At 24.8% G+C, this 12,755-nt stretch overlaps 1 protein-coding gene across 1 annotated transcript in view; it reads left to right on the top strand.

The window, feature by feature from the left end:
- Nucleotides 1–12,755, top strand: part of LOC129611240 (acetylcholinesterase) — a 161,909-nt gene that overhangs the window by 44,280 nt on the left and 104,874 nt on the right. Inside the window, exons 4-5 of the mRNA XM_055524287.1 lie at nucleotides 30–542; nucleotides 617–824. Of these exons, the coding sequence (XP_055380262.1) occupies nucleotides 30–542; nucleotides 617–824 (721 nt within the window). The remainder of the gene's footprint in view (nucleotides 1–29; nucleotides 543–616; nucleotides 825–12,755) is intronic.

Raw genomic sequence — 12,755 nt, 5'->3', positions numbered from 1 at the left:
TCTTTTATAATATGATAAAATATTTTTAGTTCCATTACGGTAAAGAAGAACATAATCAAAATTCAACTGGATTACCAATGTTAATATGGATTTATGGTGGTGGATTTATGAGTGGTTCATCAACATTAGATATTTATAAAGCAGAAATTTTGTCAGCTGTTGGTAATGTTATTGTTGCATCAATGCAATATCGTGTTGGTGCATTTGGATTTTTATATTTGGCACCAGAATTAGAAGGTTATGAGGAAGAAGCACCTGGTAATATGGGATTATGGGATCAAGCATTAGCTATAAGATGGTTAAAAGATAATGCAAAAGCATTTGGAGGTAATCCAGATATGATAACATTATTTGGGGAATCAGCTGGTGGTAGTTCAGTTAATTTACATTTGTTGTCACCGATAACAAGAGGTATAGTCAAACGTGGTATATTACAATCTGGTACATTAAATGCACCATGGAGTCACATGAGTTCTGAAAGGGCACTAGAAATTGGTAAAGCATTAATAAAAGATTGTAATTGTAATTCATCACTATTAACGGTGAGTTGCGCATTTGTACAATTAAGTATATTACATATATTTTTTACATATCTTATTTTTTGAATTTTTCTTAGGAATTTCCACTTGAAGTAATGGCATGCATGAGAACAGTCGATGCTAAAACAATTTCTGTACAACAGTGGAATTCATATTCAGGTATATTAGGCTTTCCATCTGCACCTACAGTTGATGGTGCATTTATGCCATCTGATCCAATTACAATGTTAAAAGAAGCGGATTTGCATGGAGTTGATATACTCGTTGGTAGCAATAAAGATGAAGGTAAGTTTTATTAATTTTTTAAATTAATATTTAAGTACAGTAATTGTTACTATTAAGTTAATTTTGGTATAGAACTTTTAAGTTAAAATTGCGATCAGATAGTTAAAATAACCAAAAAAGTGACTTCATTGCTGAATTGAACAAAAAATCAATTTTAATTAAGTTTCAACTAAACTGTAATTTCGATGTTTTAACTGAATCGTTCACAGGCATTTTAGAATATAAAATTTTACTTTCTCATCATATAACCAAGCGTAAAGTGTATTTTTTGATTAAGCGAAAGTGTTGCATAAGATTATTGAGGTCTCTCTCAAACATTTGTTTAAAATTTTGAGAAAGCTAGTTGGGTTTTAAATACTCGTAATGGACACAAAGAACTATAAATTTTGTTTTTAATAGAGTAGAATCCCCTTAATAGTAGGGTTTAAATGCCCTCTGATTAAAAATGTAAAATCGGTTTCTAAAGAAAGTTTCATTTTTGAGTCCTGATATTGTCAAATTAGCCAACATGAATAATTCGATTCGTTGTTTCCTACCGCAATTAAAATATTAAATTTCTCAGAAATCGGTTAATGTTTTCTTAATATATACGTGATGTGTAAAAATGTTTATTCAGCCCATAGTAGTATAGTTTCTGCAACATGATAGTTTTTCTTTAAATTTAATTGAACCGAATTCGATTACGCTATTAAAAATACAAAACAGAAGGACATCTACGTTTCTCTATCACGTAAAAATGAATTTCAGTTGAAAACTCGAAATGTAAATTTTAGTGCCATTGCATCATTTCTCTTACAGTGTGTAAAACGTTCAATAAAAACATGATGGTATTCTAGATATATTTTTAGTTAAAAAATTTTTTCTTATGTAATTGCTTCACCATAACGTGTACATCTATATTTTATTACATGTGAATTTTAAAATAAATATGGAAATGAAATATATTTAGATCATTCACAATGTTACATAATTCCTGCTATAATGTATACAATATATATGCAAATACAATGTATTATGTATATTATATTTTCAGGCAGAAAATTTTCATTAAATTAAGAAAAATATAAATTCTAGCATTGAATAAAAGATGTGTGTAATATAATAAGCAAGAAAAAAATGTAGGTAATTTAGGGTGGCCAGGTGAGCTAAACGTTTCGATTTTTCTTTAAATTAATTAAATTATTTTAATTAAAAGAAAAAACAGTAGTAATCTTATGATTTCAAAGAATATATAGATAATGAAATCAAATTTGCATTAGGACTAACACCATAATTATGAGTCTATATCCCAATATCATCTTACATAGCTAAGAAAGGATTTAGAATTTTATAGATAGGCAATTATAGAAGAAATTCTTATAATAATAACATATTATTGAATAAAAAAAAATCTGATGTGCTCAGCATATGACCGACCGTGCAATTTATATGTGCGTTTTAAAGACTTCTTTACAATTTAAAGGAGACGAGATTAAGATAAAATTTCATCAAAATAGGTTCAACCGAACTTAAGATACACGCGTACATACAGAAACAGACCGACAAACCGACAGACAGACAGACCAACCGACAGACACACCGCAATCTTTTGAAAGATAGTTTATTTGCACTTTCCTGCTATGGAGAAGTGCGTTCATATCGAAAACTCGACATGATCTTCTTTATTGTATGCAATGCGGTCAGGAAATATTAGACTAATAATAATAATTCAACAATTAGTTTCTATAATATAAATGGATAACTAGACCACATTAAATAATTGAATTGGTTAAATTTATTGAATTGATTTTTTAATAATTAATAAATGCAAATTATTATGTATTTGCAGGGTTACTCACCCTATCTGTTTTCCGCTGTCGTAGCTTCATTTGACTCCTTAAAATGAAAAATAGTCGCTCCAGTTTCAATCAGAAAATTATTTAGTTCACATTCAATACAATCCCTATTTGAAGTAACTCTTAATTTAAAAAGATTACAAAAATCTAACATAACTAATGATACTTGTGGCCTAACGAATTATGTGTACCAAAAATATTTCGAAAGAGCTGGCATTCTCAGATATTTAATTTAAATGTATGTATGTGCATATTTAACATTTCTTTTTAAGTATCACGATAATATAAGTTTTTCTTTTCAAATTTAACGTTAGTAGTTTTGTTGAATTAGAAAAATTTCGGTTAAAATTAGAATAATATTATGCAAACTTAAAAGTGATGATGAAATTTTCCCTTCTGTAGAAAAAAAATTTTTGCTTGCAGAATTTTCTAGTTTGCAAAAATTTTATATATTTTTGTTTTTTAATAAATTATAAAGGATGTCTGACGTATTCTTGAAAATATTTTTAATTTTATATTTTCCCTTAACAATAATTTCCAAAATTACATTTTTTTTAGCGTTGAGTGTGTACATTATGTCTAAATGTTAGTGAATGTTAAGTTTGAAACGGCAATAATTAGTTTTAAAAATATCTTTTTATAACATGTTCACTTGAAAACAGAATGAATAAATTATGTTAATAAATTAATTTAAAAAATCTCGAGAAAATTTTAGAATTAAATCTGTGTTAGAAATTTAATTTCCAACTAAGGGTTTTATATTCCCGGGCTTGTGTTACAAGTAAATAAATCATTTCCCCAGTTACAAATGGTTTCAACATGATTTAAATCTAATTTTGCAATAAAAGTAGATTAATAACAATTTCAAACTTTATTGGAAATTTTGAGGAACATGTTAAAAAATTTATAAAACAAAATCATTTGAAGCAATGAGTTTTGAAAAGTTCTTTTGGAGTTTACAATATTTTTTTGGAAAACATGTTTACCTATCGGCCAGAAACGTAAAAAGTTAAAATATTCAGCCTCACTCACCAGTTCTTTTCGATTTATTTTATTTTCATATTCGCCTCATAAAACAGAGCTCAGCCTTTTCTATGCTTAAGCTGTTTTAGGCTAATACATTAGGACATTTCTTTTTTAAAGAAATGTATAATAATATTTCAATAATAACTTCGCATTTATATTATGCTAGAGTAGTGAGATATTATTTCCTTTCATTTTTGGATCACTAAACAGAGAAAGAACTTTACAAGTCAAAATTATTAAGGTAAAATTAAAACCTGTATAATTAATAAAATTTTGTTCACTTTAAAAACAGAAACAAATACTAAATGGCCGATAATTCAAATTATGAAGTATGCCATATACGGGCCTAACTTGTAACGCGTATATGATTATATCTTTGGCAAAATTTGTTATTAGATTAATCTGAATTAAAAAAATTTAAAAAAAATCCGAGACCTTGATTTTTTTCCCTACAATACCAATACAAGACTAACCAACACTTAATATGAATTTCTGAAAAAAAAACATAGGAAAATTTTAAGTATAATTTTTCAGTTATTAGTAAAAATTCATTAAATTAAAAAATTTCAAAAAGAATGGTGCAGTCAGAATTTGTAGCGAATTGATAGGAGTTGCCGTTTAAAAAACTTGCTGTTGAAAAATTCAGGGAAAGCAAATTCTATGGAAATCGAAAATTTAAGAGAATTGTTTTCAATGATATATAGATCTATTTTTTATTCTGACCCAACTATATTAATTAAAATTTTAAGAAAAGTAAAACATATAAGAAAATTCGAATTAATTATGAAAATTCTAGTCAAAAATTTTAAACTGGAAAGTACCGCATTTTAATAAAGTTAAATATTTGTGAGTGTATGCTTATATATAGTCTATGCTATGTTTATCTATATTTCGTAAAATTGACAGTGTATTTAAGGTAACCTAAAGCTAAAATTTAGTCCTATAGTTTATATATCGAATATTTAGTCCTATAGTATATTATATCGTCTATACTATCAAAGTTTATGTAGAAAAAACTTTAGACATGTGTAACTTATTAAAAGCGATATTAAAATTTAAAAAAATGGATTTTACATAATGGATAATTTTATTGGAATTTTACTAGAAGTGATGCTTGTAGTTTCGATACAATAAATAGTTAAACAAATGAATTTTTAGGACATTAAGGATCTACAACTTTTAGTAGGTGTGCAGTAATTGGTAATAATTTTCTTCTATAGAGAAACAACTGACGGGCGTTTACAGAGTGAAACATTTGTTTTGTTCAATTGGAAAAGTGCCAAAAATTGATACATAAATTTTGTCAAATTCACTTACTGAAAATGAATATTTTTTCATTATTTTATAATTAGGTTTTGAGAAAAATTTTGCTTGTTATCGAAGAGTGTTGAGCGGATTCTCCACTTTCTTCATATGTCTACATGTATTTTGTTATGTTAACATTTAGTAAGTTACTTTATTTTAATAAATATAATTTTTCTCACTGTTACCTTCGAATAAATTGAAACAATCATATGAAGGTTTATTCATGTATTTACATTACTAACTTATACACAGAATACTCAAAATAGATTCCTTATTAAAAAGTCAACTTCATTGCAAATGTCCTTGATTTATTTATTTACATATTTTACATAATATAATAAGTATATATGTACGTATGTATATATAGAGCATGATTATTTAAATTTTTCTTTTTGACAAAATTTGAACGTGACCCATTTTCCTTTTCAATTTTTAATTTTATTTCTATTTTCCTTTTTTTTTTACATTTGTTACTTGAATAAGATCTATTCCAAAATATCTGTAAAAAATTTTATCCTTTTTTTTTAAATATTTTGTAAAGACGTTACTCTTATTTAATTTAGTTTTTTCTATAATATTCAAAATAATTTAATTTAATTTTAAAGATTTTTTCTACTAAAATTTGAATTTTCTACCATATTTTATTAAAATACATTTACACATTAAATGGCGATTTTGTAATAAGAATTTCAAAAAAACTCTTATATGTAAAATATACGTTATATATATATATACATATATAATGTAATAAACATTCGAGTTTCAGAATATTATTGTAATAATCAGGATTAAAACAAAGTTTCTTTAATTTCTGTTTTTCAAAAGCATATTTACATTTAATGCCGTAGAATGGAAACTTTCGTTACAACAGGTTTAAAGGAAAAAAATTTAAAACTTATTTTAAAGGAAATGAATATTACACGAATGTGCCTCAAACCATTTCTATAATAAAATTAAAATTATATAAAATTTAAGGAAAGGGAACTCTTTTTTTGTTTTTTTTTTGTTTTAACAAGAAATTCAAAATTATAAAAACAAAATTGTATGTAACGGAGTTTATTATGAATTTCATATTTCTAAGGAATAAATCGTACATGATTTTTTTCCAAAAATAATTTCGTATACGCATAAATTTGGTATACGGCTTTTCGGATTTTAATTTTATGGTATTCATTTTTGATCATCATGAGATTACGTGATTTTCGTAACTTTAAGCGTCCTTATTGGTACATTTATATTTATTTATTTATTTAACTTCCAATAAATTTTAGAATATTCTATGTCAAGATTTTTTATAGTACTCTTAATAGAAAAGTGATGAAGCAAATATTATAATATTGATTAAGCTTCAAATTTTTTGTATCAAAGCGTACCAAGCTATTTCCTGTTAACTCACGGTTTATAAAATAATTTTTCTGCAAAAGTTCATTTGTAGGTCATTACAAAAATTTCAAAGAATTTTCATTTAGAGTTTGAACAATTGCATTGAGACAATAACCTATAAAAATATTTTTGTTACTCCATCACATTTCCTTTTATTAATGCAATTATATTGGAAATTCTATTAATTTTGATAGAAAATGGCGTACAATTAAAAATTTAATTTAATAACAAAATAAAACATTATAATAAATGTTTATTTTTATTTATTAAATAAAACAATGGAAGACTCAAAATGCGCAAAAACTATTGAAACTGGCAAATTTTTTAATTGAGATTTTTAAAAGTTTGTTACAGCTCATTACAAAAACTCATTACGAAAAGAAAACATTTATTATTTCAAACTAATTTTTTTAAGCCCATAGTGTCACAAAACTTTTTCAACTATTAAATTAAACTTTTGGGCTCTTTCAGCCAAATCATACACATAAAAACAGAATTATCTTACAGTTGAGAAAAGGTAAATTTAGTTTACTTGTTCTTTATATTTTATTTTTTCAGGGACTTACAAAAATAAAATGTTTTTCTTGTTATTTAACAGGGGACAAGATACAAAACAAAAATGATTAAAAAAAATGAATTTTACAATTTTATTTTAAAGTAGAAGAGTGTATTACAAGGATATACACAGCACACACAGAAATATACAAATAAAAAAGTGCAAAGGTTGCCAACCTAGTGTTCTTTACTGTACTACGAATACTTTCACTTAAATACTCAAAAAATACTTTGCTTAAAAATAAGAAATTTTTTACAAGAAACAAACAATTGCATAAAAAAAAAATTTTCATTTAATAATTTAAATCTAGAACTTTTATAAGTCTTTCTTTCATTCTTAGGTATATTAAAATTTTAGGTACATGCGTAATTTTAAATCTTGACAATAAATACCTTCTGTTGAAATTCAAGAATAATTCAAAATAATATTTTTAGAATTTGTTTAATGAAATTTTAGTTAATATATTTATACCCGTACAAACGTATGTTCGAAGGGTATACTAAATTTGCCTTGTCGTTTGTAACGCTAAAAAAAAGTGGTCTGAGATATAGGGTCAAGTGTAAATTTTTGTTCAGCGTCGAATTCCAAGTCAATTTAACTTTGTCTGTTCGTCCGCCCCAACGATACCTCAAAAACTAAGTTCATCAAATGTTGACAAATGATTTATTATAGTAAATTCCAGAACCCTATTAAAATTGGATATGATCGGGATACTAATTCGAGTAGCTGCCAATCGACTTCAAAATTTATTTGACTATGTCTTAGAAACTGTGGTATTGAAATTTCACACAAGCGAATATATTAGTAGGCCCGATGTATTAGATAAAAATCGTTGAAATCGCGTTGCTTTTTCTGGTAGCTGCCATACAACTTCTGTAGTAGTTTGGCACACACAGTAGTTTGGAAAAACACACAGTACTGAAATTTTGCATAAATTAATATATTAATTTAAAGTCGCAGTTTGTCGCATAGTCAGATATGACATTTTTATTCGCCCATAGGATAACAAATTCGGACGGGTATCACAGAATTGACACGGTCAACTCTATTTTTTCTCGTTTATTAATATTATTTTTTCTATACGTAAACGAGATGAACATCAAGCGCAGTCATAATTTATACCGTTTAGTCCTCATTTAGTCAATAATTTTTCTTTAAACTTCATTGTCAGTATAATACTGTAATTAAATCATTAAAAATCCGACTATCAGCTATTCTTCTCTATATAGATGGCAAACTTAATTTTAATAATAAGTAGTAACTGTTGAAGTGAAAACTTAAAAGAGAATAATCAGTATATCCATGGTATTGGGTCTCTTAAACAAAATAACAAATTTCACAAAAAAAAAAAACAAAAACTTAAAAATAAATTTTCAAAAGTAATTTCAAATGAAATAAAATGAGAAAAACCAGAACGAGGAAAATGAAAAACGAAAACGGATTTCAATTAAATGTGTTGCTCATGAAAGATTTTTACTGGTCTCATTGCACACAATAAGGAAGGTATTGTAACAGTACTGAATGTGACATATTGAATTTTCAATGCCAATATAATTCTCCATACTAAATGGATGCACACACAATGAAAACAAATGGATTATTTGAGATTAATTTAGTCATATGACTATTTAACAGAATGATCTTAAATTCTAGATAATTTTTAAGAAAACATCAATGAGATTTTCTTGAAATTATTGTTATGTACTCGTATATCATATAGCTCAATAATATTATGCAGTTCAACTTATAATATATTTTTCCCGTAAATATAGAAGTAATTAACTGATTTTTCTGCAATCTATTTTTTAATTCCGGTTATTAAAGAAATGAATCATCGATTATTTGGCGATATCATGGCTCGCAATCTTGATTTTTCATTTTTTACTATATCTAAGAAAATAGTTTAGATAACTTCTAAATTTTTAATATTTTGAGTTCTGTTTCTTTACGAACCTCACTAAAAAAATCGAACTTTTATTAATAATAGTAGGTTACTATTTTTTTCTTAGAATTTGAAATGTATTGCAGTCATTTGCCAAACTAGTACAATTATGAATAACTAATTGTGGAATTTCTTAATATTGCACAAGGCGATCAGTTATGTGCTGTTCATGTCAGATTTTTTATTTTTCTTGTTTTGTACTTGTAATTTTTAATTTATTTTAAATTTATTTTTTTTTTATATCATTTTATAATTTTCAAAAATATTATTTTTTAATTTCATTGTTTGCATGATATACATATTATGTAAGCATATAAGTATTGACATATTCTGAATATTAGAATTTTTGATATAAACATACAATATGAATGTACGGATGTGGCGATCGCAATGCCGTCATTAATAATAAAATGTTTATCTTATAAAGCCTTAAAATTTAATAATAATTTCTTTTGTTTAAATTTTCCACTCTGTAATAATAGCGATGCATATATGTTGGTGTATTGCATGTATGCATAAATACATGATATTTTAAATTGTTCCCAATGTTTATTATAATTTATGAAATCGAACTATAAAATTGTAGACCATGTCAATAGTTCTAAATACATGAGATTTTACAAATGTTTTTGTATAAACTATTCACAATATTTAACTTTAAATTTACTGATAAAGTGTAAATACTTGTTTTATTTTTTGCTTCAAAATCAATGACGTTCTCTGTTTAAAATAACCTATAAAATAAATAACCTATAAATTTTACCTTGACCCCGTAATGTATGCAATATTTTTAATTTCGTTGATTTAAACTGATATTAGGTAGATTAGCATTTTTCTAGGATTTTTTTTTTGAAAAAAAGTGGAAAAATTGTTGAATTTACTGATAGCTTCGATCTTCAGCTTTAATAGTAGACCTTAATCATTTGATATATCTTTGCATGAATGAAGTAATATAAATAATGTAGATTGTGTTTAAAAGCTGCTTGTTTCGGAACATACATGAATATGGATTTAATATGAACTCATCAATTAATATGCAAAACATACGTATACACGTACGTATTTGATAATTTAAATAATGTCAACGAATCTTTTTACCAGTTTATACACCATTCCCGTATGACAATCAAATTTTAATTTAACTTTTAATTTGGATTATTTAGAATGTGCAAAATAAACTTTGATTTTATGAAAATTAATTTCGACTAAAACACTTCTACTTTGAAGTAATAAAAAAAGACAAAAATTTTTTTTTAAAAATGAATTATTTAAAATTTAATTAAACCAACAATTTATTTCCATTTTGGTTTCTCTTTATTAATGTTATACAAACAATATATACTTATTGTTGTATTTTTCTCATTTCTTGAGCTCGCGTATAACCAATTTATTGGTTTTATTACTGAACAAAGAAAATTACTTTTAATATTAATATTTCCATTAAATGTAAATTTAATAAAATGATAAAAATCTGTAAATATCAAAGTTTAAAAAACCTATATAAACGAATACTAAGAATCTCTTTTGGACTTGATACCTTAACAATATACAATTTTCTTCTTATTACTCGTATTACTCTGCCACATAATAAAAATAAAATAGCAGAACAAACAATTTTAGAAAATAAAACCAACAAAAATGGTAATTTCTCATCTTATTTCTCTTATTATTGGAATATCGAGAAAAAACAAAAATACCTCAAAAAATTACCTAAAATAAAATACTCGCAAATTGGTAGTTGTCTTCAATAATAGAATGAAAGGAAATTTGAGTGAAGGAAACTAAAGTACTTATGGCAAATTATATATTGAAAGAGGTTCACATGCGAAAAGACAGCAAAGTAGTGAAGTAAATTTGGAATTATAGATTTTGGATGACGAATATTTTTAACTTCAGGCAATGAACGGCGTTGAAATATTTTGATTATTAAATATAAAATTCTCTCTAGTTTTTAGTAGGCTTTATTTAAGTATTCTGAAGAGATTCTTCATTTTTGAATAAAACCTACATTAAAGGCGTACATTGTGAAGACGTAAATCTCCTTTAAAAATAAAATTTTTCCGTATTATTCTCACTCTACAGTTTCGTATATTTTAATTTACCATCATTTCATGATTTAAGACAATTTCATAATGGATATGTTGCTTTGACTTCTTTCTAATATAATTTCACTGCAAATTTTCCAAAAAAATTTTTCTATATTAAAGTATATAATATATAGTATATTATGTATAAAAAATAATATTATATACACAAAAAGGGATTATTTTATATTAATCAAATCAGATTTTCATATTACTATTTTTTCCACTGAAATTTTAGCGAAAAACTTGTGATCATTTGACATTTTCATTTTATGTGGACAATTTAATAAATTATTATTAAGTTATACAAAAAAAAATATATAAGAACAAATAAATTCTTTTATATGCGTATATTTTGATATGTGTGAGTGTGTATTATTTTTATTATATGTAGTAAATTCTTAGTATCTGCTTATACAATAAAATATATTGGTTTTGTAATAAGTAGCCCTATTGAATCCTCGAAATATATTACAGGTATTAAAAAAACTTAAATCTTATTAAGAATATAGAGCCTATAGATTAGACTATAGAATATTAGACTTAGAATATTAAGATATTAATATTCTAAGTCTAATATTCTATTAGACTATAGAATATTATTATATTAGACCGAACACACAAATATACTGAACAAAAGAGAAGTTCTTTATTATTCTAATGATGGAAATACAATCTTTAATTTCTATAATTTAAAGAGCTATAAAATTTAATTTTAAAAGCAATTTTTTTAATTTACAAATTAAAGCCATCTTATATAATTACAAATTTCAAAGGGAAAATTTTTAAATTCAATATTTATCAAACAGGATTTAAATTTTCTTAGAAAAATCTTTTGTTTTATGAAAAACACACTTATGAGACTATATTACGTATATTTCAATATAATGTTCATTCTAATGATTTCATGTTATAAGAAAAGGTGTAATATTTACATATATAGTGTTACACTTTATACTTGTTTATGGAATATAAAAGATTCTGTACAATAAAAGGTGAAAACATTGAAAATGATTAATTTACAATATTTATTTACATTGACATTAAAAAACAAAAAGAAAATTCTTATTTGATTTTACGCAAACTGTTAAAGTACTTTTAAGCTTTGTTATTCTTCAGTTAAATTTCATTGAAATTTGCTGTAAAAATATTTTTCAAGTATGTGGAATTCTTACATTATGTACATATACATATCAGTATACATATACATACATATACAGTAAATCACTTTTTAATGTAAAACTTTTTCCATCTTTTCATAAAATTGTAGAAAAAATAATGAAAAAAATAAAATGTTTTTCTTCGTATTTGGTTTCCTAAAGAATTCTTGAAATTTTTTTTTTCGATTCGGCTTAAATTCATCAAACTTTTTAGCTTTTATTCAAATTACCCATATGCTTTTACTCACAGGAAATTTAATACTTTGATTATTTCAGATTGGTGAATATGTAATTATGTTGAATGTGTTAAAGTTTTTTTTTGTTTTAAAGTTGGGTTGCATCAATTTTTTTGGAACTCTGTAGAATTTGCGTATTTTATGAAATATCAAAATATGATTAAATTATTTTGGGACTTGTATGACACAGGCTTAATAACAGGAAGCAGGTTATCAAACTTAATATTTTTATCGAAATTTCGTTGATATCGAATATTTTTATGCCATTATTATTAATGCAAATCATTTACTAACATTTCGTGAATTTATGTGAATTAGTTTTTGGGACGAAGAATCTAATTTTAATAAGAATGTGCATAGGTAACAATATAATTTCTTCTTAGCTATTGTTTTTATATAACAAA

Source organism: Condylostylus longicornis, unplaced genomic scaffold (genome assembly GCF_029603195.1).
Source record: "Condylostylus longicornis isolate FDR11 unplaced genomic scaffold, ASM2960319v2 ptg000004l, whole genome shotgun sequence".
Classification (NCBI taxonomy): Eukaryota; Metazoa; Arthropoda; class Insecta; order Diptera; family Dolichopodidae; genus Condylostylus; species Condylostylus longicornis.
This window is presented reverse-complemented; position numbering and strand designations above follow the sequence as displayed.